This window comes from Lactuca sativa, chromosome 5, assembly GCF_002870075.4.
Source record: "Lactuca sativa cultivar Salinas chromosome 5, Lsat_Salinas_v11, whole genome shotgun sequence".
NCBI lineage: Eukaryota > Viridiplantae > Streptophyta > Magnoliopsida > Asterales > Asteraceae > Lactuca > Lactuca sativa.
Window position 1 is genome coordinate 65,348,027 of NC_056627.2, and position 12,013 is coordinate 65,360,039.

Sequence of the window (12,013 nt, forward strand, 5' to 3'; positions counted from 1 at the left end):
AACAGAAGGGTAAAATGGTCATTTTAATAATTCAGCACAGCAATTCAGAGGTCCCAACCAAACAGCATGTTAAACATTCAGCTCTTAAAACTTCAGACCCTCTTAGAAATTCAGATCCCTTAAAAATTCAGATCTTAAAAATTCAGATCCTACCAAACAGCCCCTTGGTACCTCAACATCAAAGTCAAAAGCCTAAATAGCAAAGAATGGTGTCTTGCCTGAACATCAAGAATACCATCAGCTAAAATTTTAAAGTATAACATCTCATAACAACATTAAATGAAACATAACATGCCCTCAAATAATTTCAGTTATTTACACACCAAAATACCATCCATAAGACCAAAGGTTGAAAAATGAACTCCATAAATGTGTAAAACATATCATATACCGTTTTCAATGTTAATGTATGTTGCCAAAACAACATCAAGAAAAAAAAATAATGAAACACAAGGTAACCATGCCATAGTTTTGTTGTACCATGGTTTCTAAGGCATGTGGAACTCATGTACTATGTAAGCATGTGACAACTTCATGAAAGCCATTTCTCTAAATATGAATGCCATTTCTACGTTAAAAGAAGTATTAGAAAACAAAAGAGAAAAATATAAAAACTTATTCATCCACTTAATGCAGTCTTGAAATATATATATATATATATATATATATATATATATATATATATATATATATATATATATATATATATATATATATATATATATATATAAGCATTAGGAGTAAATGTTAGAAAAGTAGATGCTAAATTGGCCAAATTTACAAGCAAATAACTTATTCTCTGTACTTGAATGCAAACTCTACTTTTGTCTATCATTATATTAAGCATCTTTAAGGTTTTTTTTATATCAATCCATTTCAAGCAAACAAACCAAGTCATTTTCTTCAACTGAAAAACAAAGGTATATATATTGCCTTGTCTATTGCGTTCTTTCTTTTTATCTCCATCACACCGTCTTTGTATACATTTATGTATCTACATACATGTTTATTAAGTGATGATTGTAGAAGGTTTTGATGGAATCGCTTATCGTGTAGGCAACAAGGCCCTAATTAATTAACGTTCGTGTCATTCCATTGTTGTGTTTCTACTTTCTAGTGGCCCGTGTAATCAAATGCATGGTGAATAGTATTTTATATATATATATATATATATATATATATATATATATATATATATATATATATATATATATATATATATATATATATATATATATATATATATATATATATATATATATATATATATATATGAGTTATTATTATTGTTATAAGTCATATACCACTCTTTTGGAATCCATAATTAATTAGGAATCCACAAGATACGGCCACAAAACTCTACACATATCATTGAACAAGCCATAAGAAAAACCTTCGTGTCTGAATCCCTACATTATTTAGGATTGACATGGGATATAACCTATTAAACAACACATCTTAATTACAGTGTGAACAATAATAATACGGGGCATTCCAAACATATTTTGGGCCCAGAGCCAAAGAAAAAAAATGGGCTCTTAAAAAACACAAATGTCATCAATTTTTTTTTTTATAATAAATCAATAATTAAAAGAAAATTATTTGTATTATCTTTTAAATATAACAATTTCCATAAAAAATTTGGGTCCCTTTAAAAGATGGGCCCTGGACGGTCGCCCCTATCGTCCACCCTCTGGGACGGGCCTGTAATAATACGGAATACAGCTAGAAAAATTATCGTATATGTAATTAAATTCTAATCTAACCCTAACATGTGACATAAAAAATTATCATATATGTCATATATGTAGACTTATAAAAAAGACAAACTCGTCACTAAGGTGTTCGTATGGATATTTTAACAAAGTTTGTTAAATGTGTCTACTTATAAAATGAAATTCTCTCTCTCTCTCTCTCTCTCTCTCTCTCTCTCTCTAATATTAATCAAGTTTTTTAGAAAGTCGCTTTCAAAATCAAAGTTCAGAGCTTATATTATAATTTTATAATCAAACAATAAATGATATTTTTTTTGAACGACAGCTTGACTGGTTAGATGTTAGTATTAATACTTCAATTCTTATTAGCACCAAGATCGAACCCTAGCATCTCCATTCTCCCATACTAAGAGTTTAAGCCTCTACCAATTGGGCTATTCCGAATTGGCAAACAATGAATGATATTACCTACTATGGCTTATTGTTGTTTTATATTTAATATACAATTCTCTTATTTGTTGAAAAGAAAAAGAAAACTCTTTGTAAACGAAAACCATAATGTTGAAAAAAAATATTGTTTATAGTTTATACCATAAACTTGTTTCATTTGCATATCAGAAGACAATTTCAAAACCAATGGAGATGGAGATGTCTGACAGTGAAGTTGTTAGAGTTGAAATACCGCGAGGCAATCTACCGGAAGTCGCCGACAACATTAACCATGACTTTGCTCAAGAGTGGGAAGATTGTCTTCAAAACAGTGAGACCACAAAATGTTCAGAACGTAAACGACAAATGGAGAAAGTGCCTCCATTGCTCTTGAAAGGCAAAAAAGGTCGAAGAAACCGCCAATGCTACCAGCCAGTGGTGATTTCACTTGGTCCTTACCACCATAAACGAGACGACCTTGCAGAAGCTGAGAAATACAAGCTCATAACACTCGAGGAGTATCGCTTGAGCTGCGAAACTCGAACTTCCATGGATTCGTTATACAAAAAGGTCTTCAAAGTTGTACATGATGCTAGAAAGTGTTATATCAATGGTTCTACAGATGAATACAACGATGAGGAATTTAATCGAATGATGTTGCATGATGGTTGCTTCATTTTGTTCTTTATAGAGTGTGTTGCTAGTCACCCGAATACTTTGGCAATGCTAAATAATGAGTATTTAGGCGCATTGGGCTTCGCGCACGTAGCTCGTGACATTTTGTTGCTCGAGAACCAAATCCCGTTTATAGTACTCCAAGTTTTGTTGGATTTGCGATTCCCAAAAGATAGAGGCGAAAAGATCTTAAATGACTTCTTTAACTACTTGAAGTATGGTGAAATCTCCACGAAGGAAAAAAATGTGCTTGGAAAGAAGAAACCTCTTCATCTTCTCGAGCTTTACAGGTCCCATTTCATCTCGCTTTCCTCCTTTTCGATAAAAAAGATCAACGATGATGCTAATGAAAAATGGAATTATGTAAAGAGAAATAGATCTTTTCCATCAATCATGGAACTCAAAGCTAAAGGAATTTTCTTAAAATGTACAAAATTCGAGAACGAGTCTTCTTCCGAAAACATCAAGTTTCACTCACATTGTTGCTATGGTAAGCTTGAGCTTGTGCGTCAGTCTGTTTACTCGAATTCAAAAGCTATTTACTTGAACATGATCGCTTATGAGATGTGCCCTCATAATCCGAATGACTTTCGAGTTTCGACTTATATTCGAGTAATGAAATCACTGGTTGTTCATCGTGATGATGTGAAGGAGTTACGAAACAACAACATATTGCTTCATAGTCTTGGTCGAGATGAAGACGTGGTGAAGATGTATGATGAGATTGAGGCACCGGCGGTGAATCTCTACATGTTTAACCAGCTTCGGCGAGGCATTGAGAAGCATTGTACTAACAAGTATAAAATGTGGGTGGCGGAGCTGATTAACGTCCACTTTAGTAGTCCATGGAAGACGGTGGCTTTATTTGTGGCTACTGCTATTTTGTTTATTAGTTTTCTGCAGACTTACTTCACCATTAAGCCGCTTCCAGATGACTCCACTAGGGATATTCTCAAGATTTTGAGACAATTTGAATACTCTAAGCCTCCCTCTACACCTGTTTGATCTGGAGTTGTCCATGTTGCACACGGAGTTAAGAGCATCAACAATATGTTTTTATGATGAGATTATCAATGGCACCTTATAATTATTTCAACATTCTAAAATTCTAAAATCTGACACATCTCAATAAAAGACAAAAGACCGAGCTTTTTTTTTCTAAGCTTGTTAATGCGTGATACATATGAATTATGAAATTATATAATATCATTACTAGTTGTAAATCCATATCCAGTGGAATATATTGTCATTGGGAACCAAAAATGAAAAATATGCAATAAATCGAACAAGGGATATTCGTAAGGAGTGTTCTTTAATTCGTTTGCATCAGTCACATCAAATGTATTTGGATAGAAAAATATGAACCAACAATGTATAGTAGGATATTATCAACCATTCAGATTAGTGTTATACCCGTTCAATGGACATAATGATTGATAAAATAACAATGTATTTTTGAATTGTCTTATTTAAGGACATTGTAAATGGTGGTAAAAATTGAATGAATGAAAAAAGAGTATTTTTGAATAGCTTTTGTTGCATCCAAATCATCTAAATCACACAGATTTCTATATGTTCATTAAAAAAACACATAATCAAAATCAAATATGCCATCCTTTCATTAGATAATGCTAAAGATCTGCATAATCAGAATATAATCAACTATTTATTTATAGACTAAGTACTAAAAAATGAATAAATAAACAAAAGAGAATTTGATCTCCCAAGATTTGAAACCCGTGACAACCCGAAATTTTTATCATGTACAATAGATAAATTCAATCAAAGTTAAACTTGTTTTGCTACCTTTTAGCACTGTTTAGGGTCTATTTGAGAGTTCTAGACCTAGTACAATCAAGGTAGGAGCCTAGAAATGGGATAAAAAGATGCATATCAAGCAAACTCGGTCCAAACACTCCAACATAAGGAGTGTGCGGCCACACACCCATCCCAACCGCACACTCTCCCCTATATATTCAACACTTAGTCATTTTTGAACACTTTTCCACTTCTTCAAGACTAGAACTCGTTTTCTCTTAAGTACCATCCAACTTTTCACTCAAATCTTCAATCAAGTAAGTTATTCATCCTTGGATTAGCTAATACATGAACTCAACTAGCCTTTCCCTTTGCTTTGATCCATAAAAACATCCATTTTTAGTCAAGAACACCAAGAACACCAAGTAAGAACACTTGATGATATACTTGAAAAACATGATTTTATCATCTTCATAAAGGGTGTGCGGCCACACACATCATAGTGGCCGCACACACCCCTTTTCAGGTCCACAAATGGCAATGAACTCCATATAAGGCTAAAACATGAAGTAAGAAACCTTCCTAGATGAGTCCTAAATCCTTAAAATACATTTTAGGACATTTCATAGGGAGTGTGTGGCCGCACACACACCCTGGCCGCACACACTCAAATATGGTGTATTTTGACCGTACACTCCCTTGTATAACCATATACCCCTTATATACAATCATATATGGTTGTATCACTTCAATATAAGTGTTTACTAGTCCCTAAGGTGGACCCAATTCAATAATTAGTTGTTTCAAGCACTAATTGTATACATATATATATATATATATGTCATTATATGGTTAATAGGATTCATTTGTGCTCAAGTCCGCAATTGACACTCAACTTCCTAAACCAATCTTACAGTCGCATCACTCACTACTGGTGAGTTCATACCCCTTAATTAACCTTTTAAATGTTTTTAAATGCTTTTATGGGGGGGGGGGGGGAATACAAGTTGAATCGTTATAGTTATAATATCAATCACATGTGATTTATAACTGTCAAACAAATGGATTTACTATACTTTTAACTGTTTTGTCAACAAAACTACTTCAAAATGATTATCAAACTCTTTTACATGTTAAACTCTTTTACATGTTAAACTCTTTACAAAACTTCTTTTTAAACTTATATATTGTCAAAATCATGTCCAATACGTATATAGTTATATAAGTAAGGTTTGAAGGACTTAGGACTGATAACTCACTTTAATTCATGTTCCTTGTTTGGTTGTGGACTTAGAGTACCCTGTTGTTTGTCTGAGTGTCATTTGATCCTTAGTTATATATTATGTATATATGTATAGATATAAAGCTTTTACCTCAGTTCCATCTCCTTTGGGTAGCAAAGGTGTATAAACGAACTAAGTCGTTAAAACAACAGTTCCAGTAAACTATAATAGGTATAGTTTAGAGGTATACTACTTACTAGTTTTTAGTACAATGAAACATACAAAGAGTCAGTTCATACATGAGTCAATACATACTATAACGAGAAACAATACATACACTACACTATACAAAAGAACATACTATGATGAGAATCAGAGAGAACATACACTACACTAGTACATACAATACATACATACTATAACATAAATATGAGGCACTACTTCGGAGCATGACATCTCTGTCATGGCTCGTTTTGTAACCAGATTCTTCTGAAGGGAGAGCGTGAATTCGTGTATAGATCTATGATTGACTGACCGTCCTACACCTTGCTGCTAGCTATAGTGGGACCTGTAGGTGTTCGGGTGATGAATGTCACACCATTTCGACGTCTTCGAGCGTCGTGTTTTACTAGGTCGATCAAGTATGGTTAAAATTATATCACATTATACCTTAATTATCAATTGGTTTAAGGTAGTTAGTACAATATTAGTTACTATAACATAAAACTACAATACTTCATTATTTTCCCCATTACATCTACTTTGTGATCTTCACATAAATAGTAATGTACAAACTATATTTTATTAAATGATAGTCATATTTGGGAGGAATAATGACTTTTACAATGAACAAACATACAACATATTTGATGTCTTGGTAGAAGGCTACTTTTAGTAGAGAATATAAGATTTTCTAGGAGATACAAACAACTACTACAAACATTTACAAACTCATACGTTCAAAAACTTACAAACATTTTAATACAAACAATGACACTAAAATACTTATGAACTCACCAACTTTAAAGATGATAAACTCTTTCAAAATAACTTGTATTTTCAGATCATCAGTAGACAGGTACCGAGGCCAACTTTTGAGAAGATGGAGCACTTTCAAGACTCATCTTTTTCTTTTTTTAATTCATATTTTGGTGTCTTATAAACTGTACATAACACACTTGTATTAAAATTCATTATGAATGCAATGGATGATGTTGTTTTCTTGTTTACTATTATTCTGTGTTGTGATACTGTACATGACGTCCTCCGCCCCATAACGTTTCCGCCGTTCCGGTTTTAGGGTGTGACAAAACCAAATTAAAACCTTTCAACAATAACGTAATTAGCTACTTCATATAACCATAAGTATAATTAATAACACAAGATGCAAATCAACAACCTCCTTATAATAACCCAAAAACGAAACACAAATGTTACAGCAGGTTCATACTTATTATATGAGCGAATTAAGTGGATACAAGCTCCACTTTTTGGGAAGAAATTTCAAAGTAAAATGTTACAAACAATAGTATCACTTTGATTAAAAGACATGAACTTAACCTACACACTCTATTTTGCAATTTCCTTATATCTTCTTCTATTTCATGTTTCTTCAAAACCTTCCAACATCTTTCCATTTCTGCACTTCTGCAAATCATTTAAAAGAAAATGCATAATAGTTCATCAAGAATTAATAAAGTAGGAAACTTTGGTACCTCTCTCAAGTTCTTCCACAAACGAATCAAATCTTGTGATGGATTCAGCAAGTGCAGCTTGGCCAAATCCACCTCCCCCTCATGTTTTTTCAATCTTTTGTTCCTTGACCTCCCATGAATCCTTCACTTCTGCATCTTCTTATGTGACATCTTCAGATTTAGCTTCTTTGTTTACACGTATTTCAACATATTCACCATGTAAGATCCCGTTTATTAAATAAATAAATACATATAATTAATAAATGAATAGTAGCCCTAAATTTGGAATAATTTAGCAAGGCGTTGGTTTCGGGGGTTAAATGATATAATTTGAACTTTAGGGGTTAAGAGTGTAATTTCCAAACTAGTTTGTAAACAATTTTGAAGGTTGAGGGCTGTTTGGTAAAGTACGGATTTAATTTAAAAAGGATTTCAAAAGTCAGGGTATGATTGGTATTTTTTTTGGACTTATTATGAAAGGATTTTTGGAGGCAGGGGCTAAAGGGTAACATCTGGACTTAAGGTGAAAAATATTTATGGAAGAGGGACCAGAAGTGTAAAATATGATTCAAAGTTTGATTGGAAAACACGAGACTGAAACCCGTGCCTTCCCTTCCTGTTTGAAGAGGTGTCATCGAGAAACCCTAACCCTAAGAAGCTTTTCCAGCTGCCACCCTCACTTCTACAATTTTTGGCGTCGCCACCACCGCTGTTGAGGTCGCAAACCACCGAAGAAGCACCAGAACATCCAACGCCGTTGTTACTCCAAAATGTCGATGAAGATAGACGTCAGGGAAATGTCTCGACTATCGTTGTTGTTGTTCTTGGTCGCACATCGCCTTCTCCTTCCGACTCACCGCCAGCCATGCCACCAACATCGCCGGTCGATAACCCTACAGTCTTTGGTGCCATCCATTGGCCCCGCCATTGTCGTGGTGAAGTTCTGCCACACATTCGTCGTCACTCTGTTGTCGCCCACCTCCATGAATTAAATGCAGCAGCTCGGTATGTGTTCTCACTCGTGTGTGTGTGTGTTTTTTGGTGTTGTTGTGCGAGTGTGGGTGTGCTTATTGGTCGGAAACCATGGAAAACCACCACAGATGCCAACCATGGTGGCTGCCGCCACCTTTTTCTGTTCTGCCACCACCAGTCGCCGTGTGGTGGTGATTGTGTGCGTGTCTTAGTGTGCGTGAGTGTATTTTATGAGTGTAATGTTGTATGTATTTCTTTGGCTGGATTAATCAAGGAAAAACCCACCACCACCATCGTGAGGTGGTGGTTGCCGCCTTTTGCCTCCACCAGCCGCCGAGTTGGGTGGCGGTGTACATTGTGTGTGATTGGATTGCTTTTGGGATGCTTGGACATGATTGGACTAGAATCATAACCACCACCGTGAGGTGGTAGCTGCCGTCGTCGACCACCACCGCCCGAGGTGGCAGTGGGTGGTGCTCAACCTAATGAAGCCCTAATTGACCTAAAAGCCTAACCGTTGGACTAATTGGAACGCGATTGGGTTGGAAACCCTAATTAGGGTTTATAACACCCTAATTCTGAATATGTTAATTTGGAATTTTCGGGACCCGCATGTTTGGACCATTGGATTGGAATTATGGATTAATCCCGACCGCATTGTATGGTTGACCTAGTAGAGTGATGGACTTAATGGATTAAGTCCTTAATGGGTTAAGTAAGAACACTTGACCCTAATCGTCATTTTATGTGAAAACCCTAATTTTGTTTGGGCCTTATGTTGGGCCTTTTTGTTGGGCTTTGGTGATTGGGCTATTGATGAGCCATCCAAGAACAAGTATATGGACTAGAATATTTGGATGGGCTTTAGGGTAAGGCCCATGTGAGGGGTTTAGGCCCAATTTTGAAAATTAGGCCATAGGTGGGCCATAGTTGGGCCTTGATGATTATGAGATATTGGACCATTGGAATGCCTAGTGTTTGGACTAGAATCAATGGTTGGGCCTTAAGGTAAGACCATGTGAGGTTTTAGGCCAAATTTGGAAAATTAGGCCATATGTTGGGCCTTGATTCATAGATTGGTTTTTGGGCCTTCAAAGTGTGTTTGGGCCTTAGGCTTGGATCAAGCTAGGTTGGGAGTAAAGTAAACTGTTTACCCCAAGCATGGACTTATAGCTATGTATTGGAACCTAATTATTAATTGGGTGTCGTTTTGATGTTGATAGTTTGGGAATCTGTCATCCAGCAACTAGGGTTTTATCCGCAGGACTTCAGCAATGCAAGGTGGGTTACCTTCCTATAGAAGTGGGTCGAAGGAACCAATGTCGACCCACTAGTAGTTGATTATAGTAAAGATGATTGTCTTTGTGATTATTGTCTGGTGTGCCACTATCTGTTATGCTTTATGTGCTAGTATGCTATGATATTATGTGATAGTGGTAGGAGGGGTGGATTAGATCCCGTAACCGGTTGGGCTAAACTGGAGGGTAGGTCGGGCACCCAGATATGTCTGACAGTAAGTTACACTATGTTATTATGTGGTAGTGGTAGGGGTGAAATAGTCCCCGTAGCCGGTTGAAATAAACCGGAGGGTAGGTTGGGCACCTAGATATGCCTGGCAGGGTAGGTCGAGCACCTAGATATGCTTAATAGGGTAGATCAGGCACCCAGATATGCCTGACAGGGGTAGGTCGGGCACCCCGGTATGCCTGACATGGGTAGGTTGAGTACCCAGATATACTCAGCAAGGTAGGTCAGGCATATAGATATGCCTGGTAGTATGTTTATTGTATGGTATGTGGTATGATGGGTGAACAAACTAAGCTTCGTGCTTATGGTTTTCAGTTTTAGTTTCCGTTACTTCTTCTTTAAAAAGGAAAGGAGTCGGCATGATCGCAACGCATCACACTATGTATTCCGGACATGAGATCTTTAGGATTATACTTTGATGTTTTTTCATTATGACAAGTTTTGATTATTGACATATTGGTTTTGATATGGGATGACAGTATGGATGTTTTTATACTATCGGTTTTTATATTAACTTAATTAAAATGAAATTTTTGGTCTTGATTTTTGGAGTGTTACAAGTTGGTAACAGAGCCCTGATTTAAGGGATTCAGACAAACTCTCGGGTGTGTGTCTGGACTCAAATCATGGGTTTGAAGGAAGTTTAAAAAAAATGATTTTTCTAAAATTAAAATTAAGGGTTTTAATAAAGAACAAGGAGTGTGATGCATGCAATCGGTCGAGCTCAAGTAAGTTGTCCCTAATATTGTTGGGTTTTGAGCATTCTAACACTTCTAAGTTGTAACACCAGTCAAAATAGGTCAAAAACAATCACATGTGATTATGCCAATCATGTAATGTGATTTTGTTAAACTAGTAATGTGATAAACTTACTATGTAATTCATGTTAAATTATGAACTTTAATACATACTTTATAGTATAAATCAAAGTATACGTCCATACGATTCCAAAAATATAGAGAACATCTAAATCGGACTTCGCATGAAGAAGTTATGATAAACCGAACACTATAAAATCTCTATAATAAGAGGAATTTAAAATAGACTTAGAAATAGCTATTGGAGTCTAAATGAAAGTTGTAGTACTCAGAAATACCTACGCGTGGATATAAAGAAAGTCAAAAATGGAGTTCGTATGCAAAAGTTATAACCTTCCGAAGATACAACTGTCTAAGGGCATGACACGTGGCAGAAAACCTAGCCGCCTTAAGTCACGACGTGGACATTAAGGCCATGACGTGAAACCTGTCTGGGACACTAATCGGGGCTAGAAAACACGTGTTGAAGCTACGGGGTGACTCATGGATGGCCACGACGTGACCCTAGGTATGCCACGACGTGAAATGGCCCAGAAGAGCCTATAAATAGCGATCAAGACCATTTCATTCCTTACACCTTCTACTTTCTTTCTCTCTCGTTTCCGAAGGTCATTTCCCTTCCTGAGCATGACAACGATGGGCCTCTGACCATTTAGATTCTATAGATCACACTACTAAGGTGAGTTTCATGGCCCCACTTTCTAATATTTTCGAGGGAAAACGCATGCTAAATATTGTATACACGATAATATTATGTCTATATAATAGTGTATTAATATCAACCTAGATAGTTATATTAACCGGGATATAGTTGTTCTAAATATAATATTTTGAATATATACAACTATTATCAACTTGTTAACATGGTATTGTTATAGAAATATATTAATGTAGATCTTGATTTATACTTAAGATTCTATATATGTTGTGTGCGATATAGTTCTGGAGTTATACTCGGAAGTTTTATATATAAAGTATGTTGTTATTATTGGTTTTATGTCAAGATAAAACTTGATATGCTATATGTTGTTATTGTTAGTTTTATGACAAGATAAAACTTGGTATGTTATATGTTGTTGTTGTTATTGGTTTTATGTCAAAATAAAGCCTGGTTTTACTTAAAGTTATAGCTGTTATACTGCCTAAATGTTATGAAGTTAGGATTACTGTTTAAAAGCATAGTCTAGTAACTTAGGGTTTTA

The 12,013-nt window shown here is 35.4% G+C and overlaps 1 protein-coding gene across 1 annotated transcript; it reads left to right on the forward strand.

Moving 5' to 3' along the window:
• The first annotated feature begins 864 nt into the window (after positions 1 to 864).
• LOC111880398 (UPF0481 protein At3g47200) lies at positions 865 to 4,086 on the forward strand. The gene is made up of 2 exons (XM_023876827.3): positions 865 to 920; positions 2,334 to 4,086. Exon 2 carries the CDS (start codon positions 2,352 to 2,354, stop codon positions 3,822 to 3,824), a length of 1,473 nt encoding a protein of 490 aa, XP_023732595.1. The 5' UTR covers positions 865 to 920; positions 2,334 to 2,351; the 3' UTR covers positions 3,825 to 4,086.
• The last annotated feature ends 7,927 nt before the right edge of the window (positions 4,087 to 12,013 follow it).